The sequence below is a fragment of the Gobius niger genome (assembly GCF_951799975.1).
Source record: "Gobius niger genome assembly, chromosome: 14".
NCBI lineage: Eukaryota > Metazoa > Chordata > Actinopteri > Gobiiformes > Gobiidae > Gobius > Gobius niger.
Window position 1 is genome coordinate 23735280 of NC_136865.1, and position 26225 is coordinate 23761504.

Below are 26225 nucleotides of genomic sequence, written 5' to 3' on the forward strand. Positions count from 1 at the left end.
TAGAAAGTTTAGATTTTTCTCCTCTTTGTTTCCCCCTCAACTGCTAATTATTACCTACACCAGATGTTATCCATCTAAATAAGTCATATTTTCAAAAGCATTAAAACCTGTCATGTGCACTTTATTGGAAATAAGCAAAAACCTTAACATTATTGCGTTAATCAACCGTGGCTGTGCTTCCTAAATGTCCTCCCTAATTATCGCAGATGGAGTCGCTGTTCAGCTTCTTCTAAACCTTTTACTATGGAGCAGAAAAGGCACAAACCTGAAGTTGCAGACTGGGGGCTCTCTAAATCAGAAACACACTGTAGCAAAACGCCGAGTCTCTGCACTTGGCTCGAGTTGCTGTGGACATGCCATCTTCAATGCCTTGTTAACCATTCTGTTCAACTATTAAATTTCGCTGTGATTTTTAAACCAGTTATTTTCCGCTCGGTATGTTCTGCACAAAAGCACGCTGGCAAAACAAGAGTAGCCATTCTCTCACAATTACCATCACAAGCGGTAAGAAAAGAAGGAAAGTTCCCACGAAGGATTTGACTCCACTTATTATGTGTAAATAGGACAATAATCAGGGTTTCCGCAGGGCATTAAATGATTTGTGCCAATATCATTCAAAAGATTTCTTACATTATGACATTGTTCAACACATTTTACAGTATATGTTTCTTGAGTATACCAAAATGATGGTCTAAAACATATTCATCTGCAGTTTTGGCGGAAATTGACCACATTTTATTTCAATCAATCCAATCAATCCAATCAATCCAATCAATCAATCAATATTTATAAAGCGCTTTTCATACCGAAAGGTATCACAAAGTGCTTTACAGATTACAACATTTAAAACAATATGCCTGGCACAACCTCCCATATATATATTTTATATATTAGGATTAAATAAATAGTTGAAAGCTAAACTAAACTGTGTGTATAACTGTGTATCATCAGCATAACAGTGAAAATTGACTCCGTGTCTCCTGATGACATCACCAAGAGGGAGCATATACAGATTAAAAAGCACTGGGCCTAAAATTGAACCCTGGGGCACGCCACATGTAATTCCATGGACCTTAGAAGGGCAGGTATCCATACAGTACTTTCCATGAACATCCTGTCTGTGCGGTAGGAAGTAAACCATTTGTGTACAGCACCGTACAGCATTCTCTTCGCTCCAAAGTTGCCGTTTGGTTCCAATTCTCTTTCCCCAGTTTGATGAAATGTTTGCAAATCTTGAGTATTTGGGCATTAAAAAGCGTTAGATTTGACTTCTGCCTTCCTTCCAATTGGAAAAGACCTATTCAAACATCTTTTGTAGGCTTGGGATTTGTGTAGTTTAGCAGTTCATGTGTCAATGCTCCTGGACTTGTTGTGCACAGTGAACTAATTCTTGAATTTAAAACGTAATCAGAAAAATTGCAGAAGAACATTTCCCTCAAATCATTCATTTTAGACAACAATGTGTTTAATAATTCCTAAATGACACTTCCATGTGCAATCCCCGGCGGCCGTGGTCCTTCCTCTCTCCTATTCCATTTAGCATTAGCTCAATAGTTCAAGAAAACATCACAGACAGTGAGATACATTAAACGACTATAAAGTATTTATACTGATCACAGGCTCATTATTTTTTTGAGCGGCTCTTTCAATATCTTGGTACCATTTTCATTTTTAATTAGTGTTAGCCGTTAGCTTCAAGACAAAAACACGGCGATGAGCATGGAAGTTTCCTACGGTGAATTCTTTGCTCCTGACGCCATGTTTTTAACATGATGCTAGTGAATGTCCACCAGTAACTCACTGCCTGCCATGTAATCTTGAGGTGTTTATTTTTTTTAGAGAAGACCTCATGAGGAAATGAGCAAGCGCCGACTGAGGATCCACTCGGAAGTCATGTGATGCTCCTGTGCATATAGCCTATTGTGTTGGTGATGCAGAAAAAAAGACAGCAGTGGCTTTCAGCAAAGTAAAAAAAAAAAAATCAATAGCGTGAGTCAAGAAGCGACTTATCAAGCTCTTCTCACAGCTGTAATGCAGGGTGGGCTTTGTGCTGCTACATTGTGCGACTTTATGACCAAACAAGTCTAGTGGGGTTTCTTTCAGTGGTCAGACAGAGGGCAAATGATCAGGGTGATACTCACAGTGTCATGCAAAACAGATTTTATTCCTGAAGTACATGAGTAAGTTAAATACCACACCCAAAATACATCCTGGACTTAACTAAAGCCCTCTATAAAACACTATCAAAAAGTGACCGACTGTACAAATCCCTGTTTTTCGAGAATACATAAGCTCATCTCTCTCTCCTCCGTGTGTCTGGGGTATTTTTAACTTGCCCTTAACACGTCCAGACCCCACAGTGACAGAACGGCCTCGCGGAAATGAAGCGTACGTGTCGAGAGTAAAAAAAAAAGGGGATTTTTACCACACAATGAATAGACGCATTTTACGAAGTCCTCATGTGACTGTGCAATACAATAGGTTTTTGTTTAGACTCATAACAAGAAGTAGTAACACGATAATGTACCTCATGTAATAGTTATAAGGTTTCATTCATGTTTTTAGGCACCCATAAAAGTGTGTTTGGACTTGAAATGTAGGTAAAAGAAACAACATTGTTCTAATTACTGATTTATTGTTGCTTTTCTGTGCGATACAGTTGCAACAGGAAGGAAATTCCCCCGTCTTCTATCTCACAAAGGACACAGAGAGATGCAGTTATGAAATATGAGTTTATTTTTTATAAATCATTCTTACAAAATTGGCATTTGTCTATTTCAGATGTGACCTCTATAAAAGTCCTCTTGTTAATTACACCCTCGAGGGAAGAGAAGGCATCAGGACAGTCCCAAACCGCAGATAAACAGTTTTTTTTGTTTTATATAACTCGCTGCTGATCGATGTTGTTTTGCGTTCTGTCTGATAAATAATCCTAAACATGCGTCGTCGCCCGTGGCAACAGTGTCCGGACAGGAAGTGAATGAGGAGGAAGGGAGGTGGGCGCGATGGCAGCGGCGGCTGATCCAGTGTATGAAGGCAGGGCTTATCTTTGAAATACTGACAGCTCCACGTTTTAACCACTCAAAACATGTTGATTTCAAGGCACAAATCAAGAACAGACGAGCGTTTATAACGTCCGCAAATACCGGGATATGAACACAGATGATTGGCACGTTTCATAAAAGCCTTTCCTGAAGCAAACAAACACTTGCATAAAAGAGTTAGAATATTTGATAGGTCCCCACAGAGAGTTTTTGGTTGACTTGACAGGTGTTTTTGTTTCTTGGGCGATGTGTTAGCTCAATCATGTTAAATATCATATTCCACTAGCAATAATAATTCATTTTGGCACCAAACAAGTAACTCTGACCTTTGTACTTACAGTAAATAGATGCTAATGACTCTGCATTGTGAAGTGGACATACGTATCATGCATCATTGAGGCTTAAGACATTATTTTTCAGTTTGTATAATGTCTATGAAAGGGTAAAGACAGTAAGGAAGAAGAAACTGAGCTGGTTGGTGTTTCGAACTGGCCTGGAGCACCCTCTGCAGGCAAGAAGATAGGCTTTAAAGGAATAGTTCACCCGTTTTTCCATACTGAGATCTTACCTGAGCTTAGACGAGTTGATGCGTACCTGTCTGGTCTTTGTGCAGGCCCTCAGTCACGCAAAAAGACCAAAGATGTTGTTGGCATTTGGTCTCTCCCAATGTATTCTTATAGCTTCAAACGGGGGTGAAGTTGGAATGGATCTACCAGGCTCTTCCACAGGCACGCACAAAGACCAGACAGGTACGTATCAACTCGTCTAAGCTCAGGTAAGAACATATCTCAGTATGGAAGAACTGTGTGCCCTCAGTCACGCAAAAGGACCAAAGATGTTGTTAGCATGTGGCCTCTCCCAGTATATTCCTATAGCTCCAAACGGGGTGAGGTTAGAAGCGACTCTTCCATGGGCACGCACAAAGACCAGACAGGTACGTATCAACTCGTCTAAGCTCAGGTAAGAACATATCTCAGTATGGAAAAACAGTGAACTATTCCTTTAAAATGTCGAGGAATGGTTTCCCTCTCAAAACCGTGTGACTAAAGTGAAAAAGACACTTTTCCGGGTATGTTTTTGACGCGAGATCAGCGTCAAAAAAATGGTTAAAAGCTCAATAACCAAGTTGACTTTGCGTGATATGTCTTAAGTATTGAATATGAAAGACTGGCAATTAAATAATTTACAAACACTGATTATGATTCTGTGATATTGTCGAGAAAAATGAACTCTCTCTGTTCTAATAAAGATAAAAACAGCTGTCATACCACAATGAACCAGTTGCTCTCCCAAAGATATGGACCAAAACCAGCTGTGGAAACTCCCTCCAGTTGAGATATTCCCCCTGTAACATCTATCAAACTTGGTTACGTCGACACACACAGACTGGCACACATCTTTCCAACTTTATTTGACCAAGCTGCGGAAGAGTAAATTTACCATTGAGCCTTCCTGCTCCCGTCTCCCATCTGCCCCTCTGAATCGGTGCGGCTTTTAGTGGGATTTTTCCAATTTGCCTCCCGCCGCGCTCCAAGATGTCGCGGCTCTATTGAATTTACGATCGCTGCTTGGTCGGTCGGCATCTTTTCCACATCTTTCTCCCAAACCTACAACACTTTGAAATGAGTCTTTCTTTACCGGCGAGCCCGTTAGATAGATGTTCGTAGCTTTTTGCATGTACCTTGGAGTCTTGGCACAGTGGGAGAAACTAAAAAATACATGTTAAAATGATCGGCTCCCATTAGCAATGATCTTGATGTGCACCTCGTGATGATGAAGTGTTTAATAAGGTCTACTGTTTTGCAAAACCATACAAAGAAAGCGGTCTCTAGATAGTGGTAAGCAGTAACTCAAAAAGACATAAAAAGCTTGTATTCCACATTGCGCTCTGAGCATGATAAAGTGCCATATGGGTTTGTGTGCAGAAGTTGTTTGTCTCCGTTATTTGATCATGCAATGCTTCAATAAACTCGGAGTAAATATTCCCAGCCAAAGAACTCGAGAACATGGTCCACTCACAGTGTAAGCGAAACCAGATTAAAGACGTCTGAACTACCAAGGAATAAAGGCGCAATGATGTGGAGAAACTAGAGCTGTGTAATGAGTCACAAAACAGGAGATGGGGTAATTGATGTGTTCTGGACTACACTTCCCATAATGCTCTCTGCTGCAATTTGAGTGCCTGTAATTTTATTTCTATTAAGAGCGCACACCGGGGGTAATTTATCAAGAGCCGTGATAAATGGCAAGTGCAAGATGAAAAATAAAATATGCTCTTTTGTGGTTGCACCAAATGTAGCATTTTATTTCGCCTGTGTCACAGCATTAGAGTCCCACATCTGATGTATAAATGAGAGAATGCAGTGTGGGAAGTAAAATGCACAAATGACTTTGCTGCTGATCTACCTGGAAATTAGATTCATAGTCTCAGTGGGACTGTGCTGGTTAAAAAGGACAAATAAAATAAAGCGAGCAAACGCTTGGTAAATGTGTTTGTGGTAAATGTTTCTTTGTAATATGCTTATAAGGTTAGGGGGTTAAGGACGGCAAATGTCACGTAAGTTATGTTTCACTCACATCGAGCTTACACATATTAGAATCTAGAAGGTCTTGGCTTTCAAATGAGGTACTAAACTGGCATATAGGTTCTCCAGTCAATACGCTTTGAGATTTGGTTGTGCATAATTGGAGAAAAATAACTAACCCTAAACCTTTAAGTTTAAACAATCAACTGTCCATACTGATAAAACCACTTTTTTCATTTACAGTGGGTTCAAGAGGTATTCATACCTGATTATATTATATCTAACTCTGACTAATTGTTCAAAATGCTCCTATTGAAACTTAAAGCAGTACTAAGTAACTCATGCCTCTAGAGGCCATAAGCGCCACTGCAGGTGTTGTAGCATGTTACGGTTTTTTACTCATTAATTGTCCGTGAGAATAAATACTACGCTGACAGAAAAGACAAAGGGAGAGAGGGATATTGTACATCCAATTACACAATGGAGATGATTGTTTTCACTCAAACTTGGCTGTAAATATTGTTTGTGGCACTATCCCGCAGCTAGCTTTGCCCGTTAGCCTGTTAGCGTCTTCTTCGTGATTCCATTAGTGTGTATTGTGCCTCCGGGTCGGAGCAGGGAAAGCTGCAAGTGTGGTTTTCTGGCCAGAGACACCAGGGGGAGATGAAAGACCCCTCAATCATCCCATTAACACTTGTATTACCCCCAGAAGGACTACGAAAATGATTTAAGGTAAACAAGTTACTTAGTTCTGCTTTAAGATTTCCCTTTAAATATTACTTCAAAACCTTTTTATTGTCCATATTTAATATACCATTGTTGCGTAATTGGTTTATATTTCTACCAACATAGAATAAATTAATGATTTTAGTTTTGAACTGCTACATAATACATTTGAGATAGTCTAAAGACGTCCTAAAACTCTCTGATTCTACTTTGCTTGGCTTACAGACGCGCATTTGTATTTTATCCAATGGTATCCATTAGTCCGGGCTAAAACTGTATATGGATTTTTATTTTTGATTATTTTGTGCCTTATGCCACACTAAAACTCAGTTTACACAGTATGCTTTAAACTCCCATTAAAAAGCTCTAGCATCGACCAGAAGCGGCCAAAAATAACGATATGGCACAAAAACCTCCTCTTTGACACTTTAAAAGGCGGGAAATACTTCACATTGACGAGTAAAAAAACACAACTTGACACTTTTGAAAATGACTGATTAACACTCTTCGCTCACAAAGGCCACTAAAAGCGCAGCACTTTCACTGAAGTGTCCAAACAAGTGAACGGGTAATAGCAGCTTCAGCGCTCAGACAAGGAAACAGCCAATTATTATGCGACGTACGCAGTTATTTGCGGGGCATTTGTAGCCGTGATGACCAATGAAGGTCTGTTTGACGACAGACAGCGGCTCATCTGCTGAAAACACCAAATTAAAGGCTGAAGTGAATCTGCGTGTGGCGAATGGAGAACAAATCGGATATGCAGAAGAAGAAATAAAAGCAAAGTCAAACCAATTTTAAGAACTGTTAGCTCTTGTGTGGGAAACGGAAGTCAATCGACCCAAATAGTGTTGAGTTGTTTTTTTAAAGGGAGAGTTTAAAAATGTTAAAATTATGTATTTTCCTCCCCCTACATGTTCCAGCCATGACCTCATTCTAATCCTGCACTGTCACACAAAAAGGTGTTACTTCGGGTCCAATTTACCGTCATGCATGAGCTTAATATAGAAGCTGCAGTTACGCATAAGACCAACTTGCATCTAGTCTCTTTAAATCCAAATAACAATATAAATTAACTTTAAAAACAAAACCTTGTCAATCCTTTCAGTCCATTAGAATCATCCTCTCTGTAATGACTTCAAAGGCATAGTCTGAACTTAAAGGCAAGAGGAGAGCGACTCTTAATTTTACTAAAAAGCGCTCACATTGTTTCCCCAAATGCTAATGTCTGAGGCCATGAAAGAAGTGCGGAGGATTTCTGGAGCTGGAATGAGTTCGGGAGCAACGTCACGCACCATTTCACTCCGAAATGTTCATTTGAGTCGTGCTAACGGAGGGAAAATGGACCCTATGCAGGCTTACGGTCGGATGAGCCAAGTTTGCAAAGCGCTCTTACACGCACTTTGAAAGATGAAAGAAAGAAAGAAAAAAAAAAACTCGAGATGAGAAAAGTACAAGAGCACGAGAGGGAAATGGGATATGAAATTGTGTTTTTTTGGGGGCTATCTTTGTGATAACAGAGAGGCAGATAGAGCGTTATAGCGGCGATATCAGCAGAGAGCAACCAGGCACAGATACAGGGCTGTTTACCGACGTGAGGCGATTTGTGGATAGAGCCGCCAAAGGGAAAGATAAAACTGAGATGTGGACAGCGCCTTGAAATAACAGCACAGTTCACCAAAATAAAAGATTGAAAAGTTTACAGTGAAGACCTAATTTAGTCACAGCCCGGATTCATGCAACTACCCAAAGACGGTGTGGTTCCTATGCCGACAAAGATTTTATATCATTGATGATCCAGACTTTTTATTTTCAATCTACAGCATTAACCAAGGTATGAATTACTGTGGTCTTAAAGGGATATTTCAGGATTTTTGACATAGGGCCTCATTTCCTATCCAGAGTGTTGTTGATTTCTGGAGATATCTATATATATTCAATTCATGCATTCCTTATATTTGAAGAGTGTAGTGGGGCTAGGCTAGTGCTAGGCTAGTGCATGTCTATGGTAACTTGTAGCCTACATTAAAAACAGTCTGACCCAAACACAGTGCACCTGAGGCAAATCACTTATAACACCAGACTACCAATGCAAATGTCTGTGTTGACTGAACAATTTTTGCCTTTAAAAGAACTTATATTTGAGCAGCATCAGCTTCCTGGTTGTAGCTACGCAGCGGCGGAGTGATCTGCTCGGTTACCGGATCTACAGTAGTTTGTTTACCTGCGGCCGGCATTACTACACAAGGAATTCACAAAGAAGCTTTCTACAAATCAGATATGGCAACGTTTGGAGGACTACCCGATGATTTTGAAGAGGTTTCAATTGCGGGCTACTAGTTACTATAGACATGCACTAGCCTAGCACGACTAAGCTCTTAATGTAAGGACTGCATAAATACAAATAAAAAATATCCAGAAATCAACAACACTCTGGATAACTATATAACTAGGAAATTAGGCCCCTGTGTCAAAAATCCTGAAATATCCCTTTAAAGCTGCACTATGCAACCTTTTTATGTAAAAAAAAAAGAAGGATACCAAAAACCCCAAAAAACAATTGATGGTTGCTTGGGCCCACCGTGATGGTAAGTAAAGGCGCTAAGCTAACCACCCAAGCAGCCACTAGGCCACTGACAGGTCAAATATGCACAAATACCTACATTTGTTTCATATAAAAGTTGCATAGTGCAACTTTAACATAATGTGATGATACTGTAATTGATTGGTGCAAAAAGCTGATATGTTCATTTTCGTGGGGTGAGCAAAATTGGCACGAGGCTTTAACGAGGATATTTTTTTATGGAAACATTCTCCTAAAGATTCAACCAGGCTATGGATGTGTGGATTATGGGCTTCACTGTTTCCGATAACGATAAGCTGATTTGTACAGAAATCAAACCAACTCTCATGATTTCGTCCTGATGCGCAGTACATTTTTCAAACTTCCCTCTTTCACGATTCCCGCTCTTGTGCCAAAGCGGGACAGTCATTTTCCTTATACAAAAAAATATTCTATAAGTTCATGTCAGTAGTGTTTTTGTCCAGCTCTTCTTTTTTTTCTTCTAGTTTTGTCCCGTTCGCGGCTGTTTTTTTTCCTCAGTCCGTTTTGTTTTGGGGCGCCCCCGGTGTGGGAGGGGGCCTGTCCCGTCAGAGCCGCTCGATGTCTCTGTATTTCTTGCGCAGGATGGAGACCTGGTCCTTGAACAGAACGGGGTCGAGCCTCATTTGGGAGTGGACCAGCGGCATGGCGCCAAACCAGCTGGCGAACTTGTTCATGCAGGTCTGCCGCTGGGCAAAGTGGTCCGGGTCGGCCCATCGAGACGCCCGTGATGACTGCAGGACAGAGAGGCAGAAAGAAACGGGACATGGGGAAGGTCAATGAAAGTTTAACACATTTACAGTTGATACATTTGTGTTTAGAGTTTAGAGTAACACTATTAAGCATTTGTACAGCAATGGAAAACACCCTGCCTGACCAAAAACAAAGGGTTGGATCTTTTGACATCGCAGAAGCTCATTGAAACAACGCTACAGCAAATGTGTGCTGTAGTCAAATGTTGTGTTCATTTTTCACAGAGATCTAGTATTGACTCCTCCGAGCTCTGTTGTCGGGGACTTTGTGCCCCTGGTAGGGTCTCCCATGGCAAACAGGTCCTCGGTGACGGGTCAGACAAAGAGCGGTTCAGAAGCCCCTTATGAGAGACCAACAGGCCCAGTTAGAACAATGAGGCCGTCCTTCTGTGGACCTGGATCTGGGCAGCTCCAACGGCTGCCCCCGCGACCCCGGGAACGGAAAGTAGAAGAAAATGGATGGATGGATCTTGTATTGATGAGAGTGGGACCACTGTGCAAAGCCTTCTCCAGAACATCCCAAAGATTCTCAATGGGGTAAGGATCTGGACTTTGTGGCGGTTGATCCATGTGTGAAAAAGATGCTTCATGCTCCCTGGACCACTCTTTCGCACTGTGAGCCTGATGAATCCTGGCATCTTGGAATGTGCCCATGTCATCAGGAGAAAAGAAATAATAATAACCTGGTCATGCAGGATCTCATTCACAATGTTGCTGAAACTAAACCTGCCCAACTGCAGAAACCCCAGATTATAGTTAGTTAAATAAAGGTCATGCAGTGCACTGGATTCAGCTTTTTATTATTTTGTATTCATAAAACAAGTGACTAATTGCTGAGAAAAAAAAAATGGTTTCAGAGTTTAGTTCCACTTTAACCAAGAGTGCTGCTTACTCATGAGTGCCATCACTGACTCAATATAGACAAGCTGTCAAACGAAATCGAAAATGTCTCTTGTACTCTGTCCTCGCTGCTTTCCTAAGACCCCAAACCAACTAGAACTATTTCTGACGTGTCTTGTCTGCACTGAGTTGTTCGAATTGCCTGTACTTTGGATGTTTGCAGACAGCACTTGCTCCTCTGTGTCTCTGCTCTGACAGAGACCGGTCCTGTTTACAGCCGCTCCTCCGACCCGACGTTTTAAAAGAAATGATTCATGTTGTTCACAAGCTGCAGCCGCCTGCCCAGACTGAAGACGAAACAAGCGCCTTCAGCGGGAGGCTAAATGTCCACTAGTTTTGATCCAAACAAAACAAGAGAAAAACAGCACATGTGCCCAAGGATTTTAGTATAACTGTACGGAGTGGTTGAGTTTAAAAATGTTAACATTCACCAAACCATCTAAATGATTGCAAAGACACTTAAGAACACAAATGATGTCTCTCTAATAGCATTCATCTCATCCTGTATGAATTAAACACCACTATTAGACACTTTTCCATCATTATACAGAGTGAAGTGCAAGTTACCTGTCCCATCATGGTCTCCTTGTACTGCTTCTTCTGCGTGACTTTGATGGGGGGCAGTTTGGTGACGGCGGACACCAGGAAGTTCATCAGGATGTCCTCGCAGTTGGCCAGCTGGTCCACCATGGCCTTCAGGCTCACTGGCAGAAAATGTGTGTACAGGAAGTGGTAATACCTGGAGCAAAAACAGGACAATCATAAAAAAAAAGGCTTTACATTAATCGTTCACAAATATTGATAATTCAGTGATTCATTCCTAGCTGTCACGTTTCCATATTTGCGACCTTGAACCAGACACTTGACTCATATTGTCTGTATAGTATGAAACAGTTTTTGGTAGGTGGTCAAAACTGAATGAAAGTTGGTAGCCAGGCCTCTGTCAGTCTGCCCCAGGGCCTCTGGTGCACCTGCACAAATCCAATACCTGGCTTTCAATTCTGCTACTGCTTATAAACTCATGGTCAAGGTCAAGGTCAACTTTATTTCTATAGCACATTTACAACAACCACGGCTGCCCATAGTGCTTCACAACACAAACAGATGATAAAAACTATGAATAGAAATACAAACGAGGCATAATAAACTAATGCCTGTGAAGAACTGGGAAGTTTGATCAAAACTTACACGCTTCCTTTTTCATTGTAAAACAGAAAATGTGCTATAGGTCCTTAATCTCTTAATCGCCACCTTCACAGAGCACATTTTCTCCAGTTTTACCCAAATCTACAAGCTTCTCGACTGGTGCTTAAAGAGGCCAGTGTGGTGCTTTATTTGAAAGACCTAAAACGCATCTAAGCTTCTTCCTTGTTTAATCATCACGTTTTTGTTGCGTTTTTATCATCATAACTGTAAAATGTGACCAAAACCTGTCAAATAAGCAACAAAAACGTGATGAAGACGAGCAACAAGGACGAAAATGTGACAATGATAACGAGAAAGAACCTTATATTAGTTTTGCAGGTCGGTTAAGGCGGGGTTTAAGATTGATATAATCTACACAGAAAATAAAATGTATTTCAACTCCAGGGGTTCTATCACAGTGTATGTTCCCTGCAAACCCTCTACAAACATGTCCTGTTACGTTTTTGACTCTTGTATTAGTTGAGCAGGTTATGGTAATGATGCCGGATGCATTTAATTTTGATTTTAAAAAATAAATATCAAATTCCAAGTCACGAGAAAAATGGCAATGAGATATTTTTCCAAAGTTGGGTTATAGCCTAATCATGGAGCGCCAGATTGTGATGGTGCATAAAAAAATATAACTAGTCACAGAGCCCCCCAAAATGCTACAAAAACTAAAAATCTTGGAAACGGGTGAAAAGTGGAAGATATTCAGCAAATTGTAAAAGAAAAGACTCGATCTCACAGTGCTGAGGATGACAGGGTGCTCAGTAAATGCACCATTTCAGCGTGATCATGCTATCCAGATTTGATTGTATAAGAATGCCTGTCTTGGATAATGCCGCGCTACTTTCCAGACTGAAAGTGTGTCTTATTAAAAGTGATCAGCCGTTGGTGTGCAATGATTGGCTGATTCAGATTAATGGACTGTTCCCGTCACATCACACACGGCTGGATTGGACCTGACAGGACCAGTGGTAAAACTAACACGGGCGGCGAGACGCGCTGGAGCCGACAAAGTGACATTTTCGTGGATAAAACCGAACATGCCCAGCGTCAGAGGAGAGTTTCCTCAGGCAGTGCACAACGAGAGCCACAAACTTTTATGTAATCGGCACATTAGTCTTATCAAAACACAGCAAGAGAGAAGACATGGCTGTGAACTGCTGCGGCAAGAAAATACAAGAAAAATGCACAAGTAATCAGCTAATGTTTGAATGAAGAGCGGGTTTAATTAAATTAAGTGAAGGAGAACAATATGCAAATTATACTAGACAATTATTTTGGTCATTAAAAATCTTCTGCAAATATCCTGTCTCCATTGATCCTATTGTGTATGTACAGTACCTTTTTTTATGTATTGATTTTTCTTTTATTTCAAGACTGTTTTACCTTATAGATTATCACTGACGGCCGCCTAAATAATCATAATAATTCATTCATAGTTTGATGCCTTCAATGAGAATCATACAACGTAAATTGTGTTGAAAATAAAGAAATGCCAATAAATGAAATGTGTGTCCAAACTTTTAACCTCTTAACCCCTACCTGAATGAGCACATTTTCTACAATTTGGCTTTACCCAAATCGAAAAGCTTCTTTGAAAAAAGCATCAAAACAGTGTCCAAAATTTGACGAAAACAAGGATGAAAAAGCCACAAAAACACATCAGAAAAGAGACAAAAATGTGACGAAAAAGTGGCAAAAATAAAACGAAAATGTGGCAAAAATATGATGAAAAAGTGACAAAAATATGATGGGAAAAGTGACAAAAAAGTGATGAAAAAGTGGCAGAAATATGACGAAAAAGTGACAAAAATGTGATGAAAATTTTATGAAAAAGTGATGAACAAGCAACAAAAAAGTAACAAAAGAGTAACAGAAAAGTGAGGAATTTGGCAGGTCTTATCTTTCAAATGAGGTGTTAAAGGCCTAAAGACTGTAACATTTTAGATTTGGGTAAAGCTGAACTGGAGAAAGTGCACTTATGCCTAAGATATCCGATAGGTAGATAGATAAGTTACAGAAACTCTCTTGCCTAAAACACGATCCCTCCAGTGTTTTAGTGCCGTTTCCTACTCGACGTCTGAAGCCGTACCTGTGGTAGATGGCTGCCCCGGTGAGGACCATGGAGTAGTCGTTGGTCCATTTGGAGGTGTAGCCCCAGCGCTCCTTGTTACTGTCCCAGAAGTGACTCCGAGCCGGATACCCCACGATCCGCTCCGGGAAACTCTGCCACACGGTGAAGGCGAAGTCCACCTGAAAACACAACATGAGAGGATTTTCATCACCGTGCCTTTTTACTCCCGCTTTCGAGACTTTGCTGCTCACACCAAGAATTGTCTAGTAAATGAGGTGAATCTTTAATGCAACAATTAGGATTTAAAAACACATCAAATGGCTCAGGGACACAGCGCTCTCCATTTCCATTATTTTATGCAGTTTATGAATATATTCACTCTTAACTCGGTTTTAAATCAAATGTATTGCTCTAAAATCTCTCACTACTCAGTTTTTCTACCAAACTTTCAAACTCTCTGATGCGTCCGTGTGATGGATGGAGCTGTCGGTCGAGTCGGTTGTGTTTGGATTCTCCCTTCGGCGAAAACAGGCATTAGGAGATCTGACTGTGATCTGTTCAAAGAGGCATCTGGCTTCCCCTGGTGCGCCGCCAAAAGATGTCCCTGGGAAACAAGAGCCCTCCTCCCCAGTGCCAAACAGGACAGAGTTACCCAGAGGAGGGAACGGAGATTGAGAAACAGAAAGGCACAAGAAAGTATAGGACGTCTTGCAATGGGATTTAAATGAATGATTAATAACTTGATTTGATGGTTCATAAAAGGCACCACTGAGGCAAGGAAGGGGCTCTAGCTTTGCTGACTTTTTCTCTCAGATTAGTTCATTTTTAGTCCTTATTTCAACCCATTTTGTCCTGGCATGAATTGGTTTTACGCAAGTCATGGATGAGTCCTATTATACTGCTTTTCATTTTATCGCAAAAAGGAGATTAAGGATTAAAATGTGTGGACGCAGAGCATTTCACTTTAAGGCCCCTTTTATCCATTCGATCTTATTTACATTCTTGATATTTTCACACCTCAAAACTCCTCGCTTATGCCTAAGTTTTCTTGTTTTGTAAATGCTATTACTTTGTATTTATGTAATTGTATTTCATTTTGTCCAAATTAGTGATGGGATTTACGATTTTTTTCTGGGAGCCGCAGAGTCTTTGGGATCCATTCATTTCAAAGAGCCGTTCAAAAGACTGGCTCTTTTTCATAGAAAATTTGAATAACGCCAGTCAGACAACCCACAATATCTAAAACATGATCGATAACTTAAATCAGGGGTCTCCAACTGGCGGACCTGGGTCCAGATCCGGACCTTCGGAGGCTTTAGTCCAGACCCCAAAGCCTTTTCATCCTCTCAATATACTCAATTTCTAAAGTTGAATAAAACCATATCTCAACAATTTGAATAACACTGAAATCAAGAAATCAAGATGGCCGCACGAGCAACTGCGTGAGCGTTTGCTGAGCTGGTCTGCATTATGAATTAAATTTGCCAAAACTTCATGATCGATCCAGTTGCTGGTCCAACAGCCTGACAGACAACTCTAATATTTGCACTTTAATATACTGGATCTGTAGGCTGATGTGAGTGGTGCCCTTTGTTTTTTTCAACAATGGCCACTGAACAAGTCATCTACGAGTCTCTTCAGCGTTTGAGAACTGATCTGGTCTCTCACTTTGACTCGAAAATGGATCAACTTCATTCGACTTTGAATACAATCCAAGGCTCAATTACCACGCTCGGTGAGCAAGTTTCATTTATGGAACAGAGAGTTGGCGCAAATGAGGACAACATTACCGCTATGGATGCACGTGTGAAACTCTTGGAGAAGGACAATGCTTACCTAAGAGAGAAAGTCGATGATCTTGAAAATAGAAGCCGTTCCGCTAATCTTCGATTTCTGCGGATTCCAGAAAAGGCTGAAGGCCGTGATGTGGTGGGCTTTGTGCAGAAGTTTGTTCTTGAGCTACTGGGGGCAGAAAACTTTCCCGTGCCACCAATCATTGTACGGGCTCATCGTACCCCCACTGCAAGGCTATTCGATTCTAAGGCCGGTCCCAGACCAATACTGGCCAAATTCCTAAACGCACAGGACAAGATGAAGATACTCCGACTGGCCCGTGAGAAGGGGACGCTGGTGTTCGCTGGAGTGCAAGTCCTCATCTTCCCGGACTACAGTGCTGCATTAGTCCAAATGCGTCGACTGTTCAATCCAATCAAAAGAAAACTTCGCGAGAAGGATATCAAATATTCCCTGTTGTATCCGGCAACGCTCAGGATTGACATCGATGGAAAGTTCAGTTCGTTTCACTGCCCCGATGATGCTGAAGCCTTCTTTCGGGACGTCGTGGGATCTCCGTAGCTGGTGATGATACTTTCCTCTCTTTTTTTTTTTGTCTGCCCACCGCGTGAATTGAACATGCTTCGATTAATCTAACAAGTAACTCCCACTGACTCGTTTTTTGTTTTGGACTAACAAAGTGGAGTGATAAGTTGCTTTCTGTTTGACATTCTCTTGCCGGTGATGTTTGCCGTAAACAGTGTCGCCGTCGTAAAGTTGTGACGTCACCTTCATAACTTTCCATTTACTTTTTTCTACATAAAAAATGTGCAGTGCAGAAGTAACCTGTAGCTATATATATCTAAATATATAAATATTTTTTTTTCTCTGCAGTAAATAATTAATTTGAAAATATGTTAAATACTGTTTTGTTTTTTTGCCTGATTGTAGGGTTATGTATCTGCTGTAAAAGACCAGTAAAGAATATTGGCAACAAATTATTTGTTTAATACATTTAATGTGCAGACTGAGCTTTGCTCTTCTTGATTTTGTTTAGTTTTATGTTTGTTTGTTTGTTTATTTATTTATTTGTTTGTTTGTTTGTTTGTCTGTCGTATGTTGGTCCGTTTGTGTGTGTTTGTCCTCTTGCTCCTATCCTCTCCCTCCTCCTCCTACTTAGTCATTTTAGTCATCTGTTTTTGTTTTATGAAACATTGAGACGACCAAGGGTTTGAAAGTCATTCATCTTAATATAAGGAGTTTAGTTTCTAAAATTGATCTTTTAAGAGTCTGGGTCTCTCAACACAAGCCTAACGTCATTACCCTTTCGGAAACCTGGCTGCACAAAAATATTTCCGATGATGAGATAAAACTTGATGGTTATGTTTTATACAGAGAGGATCGAGGCTCAAGAGGTGGTGGTGTCGCAACGTATGTGTCTTCCTCATTAACATCAATGCGTGTCTCACCCACTGTTGAACCCGTTCATTTTGAATGTCTAATTATTAACATACATTTTCATAAAAACAAACAATTAACCATTATCAATATTTATAAGCCCCCATCAGTTCCCGCTGATTCTATGAAGTGCATTATTTCAACAATAAGCTCGATCAAAACGAAAGAACTTATGATCTTAGGGGATTTTAACAGTAATTGGCTCCATCGATCATCGACAAAAGACAAAAATTTAGTTAGAAGTCTCAATCTTACCCAATTAATCACTGAACCAACCAGAGTTGACCAACGTTCTTCTTCACTCTTGGATTGGATATTGGTCACCCATCCAGATAGAATATCTGTCTCAGGAGTTCTGTCAGATTGCTTTAGTGATCACTGTATTGTTTTTTGTGTATGGAAAATTCAACTGTTGCTCCAAAATTCATTACGGTGAGACAAACTAAACATATCAACACTGAATCATTCATTAATGATATAGTTAATATTAACTGGGACAGATATCAGCTTATCCCGTTTGCAGAGGATGCATGGAATTACTTTTTTTCTGAAGTGTCTAAAATAATTGATAAACATGCTCCTTTGAAAACATTTCGTGTTAAAGGCAGGCATCTGCCTTGGATTAATTCTGTGTTGCTTGATTTATTTAGAAAAAGAGATCAAGCTTGGGCTAAATATCGCTCTTCTAAAGATCCTGCAGATTGGGAAATTTATAGAAATCTTAGAAATCACTGTAAGACACAGACTAGAAATGCAAAATCAGACTTTTATAAGGATGGACTTGTGCAGAATTTGAATAATCCGAAACAATTCTGGGGTCAACTTGACCATCTTCTCAATAAATCCAAAAGCAAAACAGATCATGTGGTAGTAAATAATGATATGGTTTCTGATCCTTCAATTATCTCTCAAGCTTTTAATCAAAACTTCTCTACCATCAGTAGCAATACAAATAATTCTTATTCTCTGTCAGGTGGCCTAAACAGACTACGCACTGGTCCCTCATTTTCTTTTTTGAAAATTTCACCTCTTGATGTTTATCATTCTGTATGTGGGTTAAAAACGAATTGTAGTTCTGGTCCAGATGGTCTTGATGTAAAGTTTCTTAAAATTGCAGCACATGTGCTGATGTTTCCATTAGCCGATTTATTTAACTTATCTGTTGAAACATGTTCATTTCCGTCTATTTGGAAAACAGCCAGAGTTACACCGCTTTTTAAAGGAGGTGATCCCACTGACTTAAATAATTATCGTCCAATATCCATTATCTGTACTGTTGCTAAAGTATTTGAAAAAATTGTATTTAATCAACTATATCACTATATTAATGAATGTCACATTTTAACCCCTGTCCAATCAGGATTTAGATCTGGGTTTTCTACTACAACCGCTCTGCTTAAATTTACCAATGATGTATTTTGTTCTTTTGATCACAATCAGTTTGTGGGATCCTTATTTCTTGATTTGTCTAAGGCTTTCGATATGGTAGATCATTATTTACTTCTTGACAAATTGTATGCAATAGGTCTTAACACTAATACAGTTCTGTGGTTTAGTTCGTATCTTCACAACAGAAAACAATATGTTCTTTTTAATGGTTCTCAGTCAGGAAATTGTGTAATTGAAAAAGGGGTGCCTCAAGGTTCAACTCTTGGTCCTTTATTATTTTCTATTTTCATTAATGACCTTCCTCAAGCTATTACGAATTGTTCTATTAGTTTGTATGCTGATGATACAGTACTTTATTTTTCTAATTCAGACCCTTCCGTGCTACAAAATCAGTTGCAGCTTGATTTCAGTAGTGTTCAAAACTGGTTTTATAACAATAACCTTAAACTAAATCTGAAAAAATCATGTTGTATGCTCTTTGGCACTCATCATAATTTACGTTCTTCTCCTGATTTACATATTCAGTTTAATAATGGCTCTACTGTTCATAAAGCTGACGCAGTGAAATATCTTGGACTCTGGCTCGATCCTGAACTCACTTTTAAACCACATATAGATTATATTACAAAGCGAACATACGCCACTTTAAATCCTATTTTTCGTTCAGCAAATTGTTTTACACAGGAAGTCAGAGAAAGAGTGATCACTCAGCTAGTTTTGCCCATCATTGATTATGCCGACACTATTTATCAAAATACATCTGATTTGTACCTTAAGCCACTGAATATTCTTTTCAACACCCTGTGCAGATTTATTTTGAAATGTCCATACAGTACCCATCATTGCATTTTGTTTGAAAAACTCGACTGGTTGCAGCCATACAATAGACGCCATTATCACTGGATTATGTTTATTTTTAAATGTATTTACTTTAGCTGTCCGCAGTATCTGGAACATTTTTTTATTCCATTTACATCCACATATTCACTCAGAAGCACTCACTCTCTTACTTTTACTGTCCCACGTATTAATAAAGAAATAGGTCGCAGAGCTTTTCAGTTCAAAGCCCCCTCTGATTGGAATCGTTTACCTTTATCCATTCGTTCTTTAACATTGTTTGGTTTGTTCAGAGCCTCCTTATTTTCTCACCTAAAAACACCTTGTTTATGTCTTTAAGTGTATTTGTAATTTTGTACTTTTACCTCATCTCTTGGAATTGTTTTCTATTGTTTTCCTTTGACTATATTTCTGTTGTTGTTTTTTATTTTTTATTTATTTATCTTTATTTATTTATTTTTTGTAAATTTTGTCTAAGTATCTTGGAGGGGTTTGGGAGGACTATGGAGCAAGTTTGTTTTGTCTGTGTGACTGTCCTAATGTGTGTTTTATCATGTCTCTGTCCTGTCTTTTACTGTGTAACTAGTGTTTTGTGTTAATGGACCCCCTCGCAAACGAGATGGAACATCTCAAGGGGCATTCCATAAATAAACTTACTTAAATCACAACATTATTGGTTCATTGATCATCTCTGATATGTAAATAGACAACCTGTGCTCATGTCTTAACATTTTCAAGAGCTGCATATGCCCACACCTTGGACAAATGTCGAAAGTTACGAAAGAAAAGTTTGCGGACCTTGAGCTGCTTTAGTTGGGAACCCCAGACTTAAATCATCTAAAATTACAATGGGACCGATATTTACTCTTCGGAAAACATGTTTCACTTTAGTGCAAAAAGCATTCACTTGTGTCGCCTGCTCCATTGTTGGGCGGATTCTTGTGTTCGTGCAGGGGAAAAAAATCTGTCTCTTTTCAGAGATCCGGTTCGAACCGACACCGTTCATAAGAGCCGCTCGGTCATGAACGTCTCATCACTAGTCCAGACATTCTGTTTTGTTACTCAAAATGTTCATTTTTGTTTCATTGTGGCTATATTTGTGTTTTGTCCTATGCATGTATCCTATCCTATTGTATCCTGTTTATTGCAATCTGTGTCTTGTGTTTATGAACCCCCTCGAAAACGAGATGCCGCATCGAAAGGGGCACTCCATTGATGACCCAAACTAAACACAAAGTTAGCCTGTGTGTACCTCTGTGGTGGAGAGCACGGTGTCTTCGTCCAAACTCAAAACGGCATCGGTCACTATGGTCTCGTATGGAAGGAACCGGCTGCTCATCACCTGCAGGGGGCGACAGAGAGAAAACAACATCAGCGTCTAAATTCATATTTATATACAGTTTTACACTTACACACTCAATATACTACCATAATACCCTTGAAAGTGGATTCTCATTGGATAAAACCATAAACCTGCTAAATAAGCCACTTGCAACCTCCAACATTCCTCATCCAAGTCATGTGGTTTCAAGAACATGACAAAAACTCTGCCTTGAAACCCAGATTGTGTCTTTTTAGCCGTTTTCTGGCAGAATAACAACTTATTTATTACACACAAACAAAGTCAAGTCTAAATCAGGTCCATTTGTTTTTTTTTCACAGCAGATTTTTCAGTACAAGTGAAAAAACAACAGTCATGGCTAGCGTTAGCATGTAGCATGATGTTAGCATTGTCCGTTTTTAAGTATTAATGGGCTGTTGAACTACTTTGCTCATCTCCATGTGTAAATATCTTTATTTAGTAGAAAAATATATTCATAATCAAGCATTTGTTTAAGTAGTTTTTTGAAATAGCCTACGTTTAGATTTTTCTTCCCTTTGTTTACCCCTTAACTGCTTCAAACATGACCATATATGGGCATTTGCAAAGGTCGGTGGGATATGATAATAGACATTCACATCAGAAGACAGTGATATAATTCATCTGTGGCTGTCGTCTATTATTCCAGCTCAATTAATTAACGTTAAGGTTGTTTAACGTGAAGTAAAAGATCTCAAGTTCCACACGGTCCCTTGATTGTTATCATTTTTTTGTAAGCAACGTATCCTTTTACTACAGGAGCAAATTTAGAAGTTGACTGCACTAGATGACCCACAGAGGCGCTTCTCACATGTTTGCAACCTTGATCTATGAAAAAAAGACAAAAAAAGCCTGTTGTTTTGTAATCAATACAGATGAAGAAGACGATGACTCATGTTTTCAGCTCCTGGCACAAACAGAGCCTTCCTCCAACACAACCACTGATCATCTAACGCCAAAATGAAAAAATAAATAAAAACAAACATGAATATTTAGAGGAAACGCGGCGTATCCCATGGCTGAGTGGGCGGAGTCAGAGTTCAAACATCTCCGGGACATTTAGACGGTGGCGGCTGGTGAGGAAACCACCCACTCACAAACTCGCTCATCGCCCATGAGGGGAATGTATTCAGTGCAGATACAAGGTCAGGGCACTTCGCAAACACCCGGGATGGGGAAATAATAACATATGATCTGTTTACGGATTTAAAAGTAAGGATGTGCAAAACAAGCTGGGCATAAATATAATCCAATTGAAGTTTTTTCTGTCAAATATTGTGATTGAAATTGGATTGGATCGGATCACTAGGCAAATATAAACAACAGTGGAGTAATCTGAAGAAATATGTGTTTGTGTTTTTTAGAATTTTAAGCTTCAGCCAATTTTATAAGACCTAAAGAGACTGGATATATATATTTTTTTCTAGGATAATTTTAACCCGGCATCTGCAACCTTTGATTCTAGAGCCACATGTCGCCCAATTAGCCAAAGTCAAGTCCTGCTTTAACCCTATTTGAAATTTGAACCATCCGAATTCCTTACACAATAGCATCTATGTCCTGCTCCGAGCTCCTAACACTTAAGACGTGGTAAGGTCAACTGTTTGATCTCTATGCAGTTAGGAACTACACTGCAAAAAGTAAATATCAAGCATTGGCTTAAATGACTTGAATTGAGGAAATGTATCTTGTTTTGAGCGGTTTTCACTCATTTAGACACTTTTCCTGATTGGACCAAGTTTACTTTGCTTGTTTGAGGACATTTCAGACCAGTTCTAGGGTAAATCTCACTTGAAATAAGAAAGTAAAATTGCCAATGAGATAAGACCATTTTTCTTACCCCATTGGCAAAGAAAATGACCTGAAATAAGGACGAAATGTATCGAAACGAGTCAGAAACATCTCAGAACAAGTGAAATAATCTTGGACAAATGCCCAACAACTTCTTAAAGGAATAGGCCACCGTTTTTACATACTAAGATATGTTCTTACCTCACTTTAGACGTGTTAATATATCCCCGTCTGGTCTTTGTCCGTGCGCTCTGCCAGGCAAACGGAGCACATACGCAGCCTCTCCCACATGTCACATAGCTCCAAAAAAGCTCACGATAGAAGCTACCAAGCTCTTCCACGTGTTCCCTATTTAAATAAAGTTACGTGAAGTGTTTTCATGCGAAGTATATTTACACAGAAATGTAACATGTCGATTTTATAAGCAAATAAAAAGGGGGACTATATTGTGAGGCGTAATGATACGAGGAGCACAGCGTCCGCGTAGTAACTCCTAAAGACTTCCCCCGCTCACTTATAAAATTGACATGTTACATTTCTGTGTAAATATACTTCGCATGAAAACACTTCACGTAACTTTATTTAAATAGGGAACACATGGAAGAGCTTGGTAGCTTCTATCGTGAGCTTTTTTGGAGCTATGTGACATGTGGTATGTGCTCCGTTTGCCTGGCAGAGCGCACGGACAAAGACCAGACGGGGATATATTAACTCGACTAAAGTGAGGTAAGAACATATTTTAGTATGTAAAAACGGTGGCCTATTCCTTTAACTAGTCAAAACAGCTCAAATTTGGATTATTGTGCTCAAATTGAGATGTTTATACTAATCTAGTTAATTACTTTTTGCAGTGTAGAGCTTCAGCAGCATTTTCCCAATTCGACCATCCTTACCAAGGGCGGAAAACACAGGGGAAGTGACATCACCGACAGCTGTTTCAGAAAAAACTATGTATAGGACAACAAAAACACTCCTACTACTGGCCATGGACTTCAGTGACTCAAACATGAACCACAATATAAAGCGATATAAAGCCAGACAGAAAACGGACATGTTCAGATCTGCTCTTCGACTGGGCAATGTATGCAAATCAGCCATGTGGCTTCAAGTTTCCTCTAAATGAAAGGAAAAGCACAAACTGCACATAGCTCCTAATCGCTTGTGAGGGACCCTATGCCAAAGAGGTATAGTTAGCATTGAGGCTAACTAGGCTTCCGATCTGACAGCACTATTCGGAGGCTTCTTATCATGCCGGACGCTGACGCACATCCGGTTTGGCGTTAGACATCTTACCAATTTACCAGTTTCGGCTCCAGCCACAGACTTAAAGGGACTATGCAGAGTTTAAAAATGTCAAAATTATGTATTTTCCTCCCCCTACATGTTCCAACAGTGTCCTAATGTAGTGTCCTAATGTGTAGAATGAGCCCAGACCTTTTCACCACAACTGCCTCTAAAATCCTGCACTGTCACTCAAAAAGGTGTTACTTCGGGTCTGAAGGGCCGTCATGCACAAGCTTAATATAGAAGCTGCAGTTACACGTATGACCTGAGGTGGCAGTAGTGAGTTTAAAATGGCTAACTTGCATGTAGCCCTTTTAAGTGCTGCAGTCTAATCTGAAGGCTTTCTTTAGATCTGATTCTGGTCCTGGTTTGTACTGGATTAGCCCTGATTCAGTCCTCATATTCACAGTAAGTATATACAGTTAAAATGTCATTGTTCGCAGCTCCATACAGATAAGGACTTTGTATTTTCGGGGGGGGGGGGGCTCCAAAAGGTTGCAGAGGTCTTGCCCAGCCCCTCGAGATAGTTAATTTACAGTAAATTGCAGCTGGGGCAAACTGTAAGGAGCAGGGGGGGCAGTCGCTTGTGACCAGGACAGTGTGTAATGCTCTCGGAAATGAAGCTTAGCATTGGACTAAAGTCTGCTGTAAAAAACAGAATTGAGACAAGATTTTACATGGTTCAAAATCATACTTTTTGTGCCGGCCCTCAGGAAATAAGTGGAGAAGGCGTAAAAGTAAAACCTTTAGTAAATGCTTAAGGACGAGCAAAGCTAAAGGGAATCCACATGGCAAGTGTTTAGTTGGCAGAATAATGCATGTTAATGTTTGAGCTCATTCTCTGCTGCTGCAGGTGAGAAAATGTAAAGGTCTGTATTGATTCAGAGCCTATAGAATCCACTGACCTTTTGGGAGAGTTTTATTGGACGATGTGCGGCTGCGGAATACAAATGTACGGCGCTGCATAGAGGAGTAATAAAATGTGGAAAGGGAATATACATAAGTCTACATTCTGACATAAAATTGTTGCACAGCTGCTGTAGTTAGGCTACAAGGGTGCAACAGATGCCCTTCCTGATATAACAAATGAATCATCCGCAATGCCTACTGTACATTGTGAATTAGGAAGTGAAATACCTCAAAAAGTAGATGAAAATTAGTAGCAAAAGTCTTCACTATAGCTCGAATTAACACAAGCATTTCCCTTCGTAGTAAAAAAAAACCTGAATTATTTCAACGCATAAAGTTTTTATGAAGCTAAAAAGGCAAAGACATAACCCGTCAGTGCGAGTGTTACATAAATCAGCTTCTATAGCCTAATAAAGTGACTATATTTAGGCCGGGGCTGTACGACTTCAAAGTAACATTTTTCCGTCCTTCTTCCTGTCTCTGAAACATGTCACCTACATTTATAGAAATAGCCCGGCGTTGTTAAAGATGTATGCGAGTCGTCACCGCCTGAAATATTCATGTGCGAAAGGCGGAGGAGGGAGGAGCGCGTGGGCACAGGCTCAGATCGACGCCGCAGACGAGATATGGATCAAAGAGGAGAGGGTTTCAGGACAGGCTGGTGGTGAGGGGCTTATGGGGAAGTTATAGGTTAATCCTCCCGACCCTCAACATCTGGAGAGGACCTCAAACTTCATATTACATAGACTTTTATGGCCATATATCATCAATTCATTAAAAGCTTTGACATAGGGAGCCAATAAGCATGAACGAAACAAATAATTGAAGACTCAGTAAGGTCGACAATCATTTTTGGTTGATCGCTATGATTATTTAAAAAAAAGTTGTAACAGTGACACAACCCTAGGGCTGGGCGACCAAAACTCATATCCCGATATATTTAGGTTGAATGTCGATATACGATATACAGTATATCGCGATATTTTTTCCGCAAAGTGAGAGCTGTGAAATTAAATGTTAAGTTGAAGCCAAATATGATTATTTGAGTAGAGTAGTTTACTGAAAACTCACTATAAAATGTAAACATGAACACTGTATAACAAAGCTCTGTAAGGTGCACGCTTAAATAAAATAATATCTTAAATAGAAATAGCCTAGTAAATAAAATAGGTCAATCTTTTTCTGAGGGCAGGATTTATAAAGTGCTCGGTTTAAGATCAACTTGTTTGAAAATCATCTTGACATTACCTGTTTCTTTTTGTTAAAGAGACTTGATGCAAGATGGTCATTTTGTTCTCACTACTGCCACCTCAGGTCGTACACGTAACTGCAGTCTCTATATTAAGCTAGCGAAGTAACAACTTTTTGACAGTGCAGGATTTTAGAGGCATTTGTGGTGAACAGGTCTGAGCTCATTCTACACATTGGGACACGGCTGGAACATGCAGGGGGATAAAAATACTTAAACTCCGTATAGTCCCTTAAACTTAATAGCTTATCTGAATTTGACATATCCTGATATACGCGATATCGTCTACTTCCATATATCATTTAAAAACATGTTGATTTATCTTAAATATCGATACATCGCCCAGCCCCACACAACC

At 39.8% G+C, this 26225-nt stretch overlaps 1 protein-coding gene across 1 annotated transcript in view; it reads right to left on the reverse strand.

Moving 5' to 3' along the window:
• Positions 1-9098: 9098 nt before the first annotated feature.
• ext1b (exostosin glycosyltransferase 1b) overlaps positions 9099-26225 on the reverse strand; it is a 189547-nt gene continuing 172420 nt past the window's right edge. Inside the window, exons 8-11 of the mRNA XM_079570924.1 lie at positions 20527-20616; positions 13836-13996; positions 11117-11288; positions 9099-9631 (exon numbers count right to left, since the gene is read on the reverse strand). Coding sequence (XP_079427050.1) covers positions 9446-9631; positions 11117-11288; positions 13836-13996; positions 20527-20616 — 609 coding nt within the window. The 3' untranslated portion in view covers positions 9099-9445. The remainder of the gene's footprint in view (positions 9632-11116; positions 11289-13835; positions 13997-20526; positions 20617-26225) is intronic.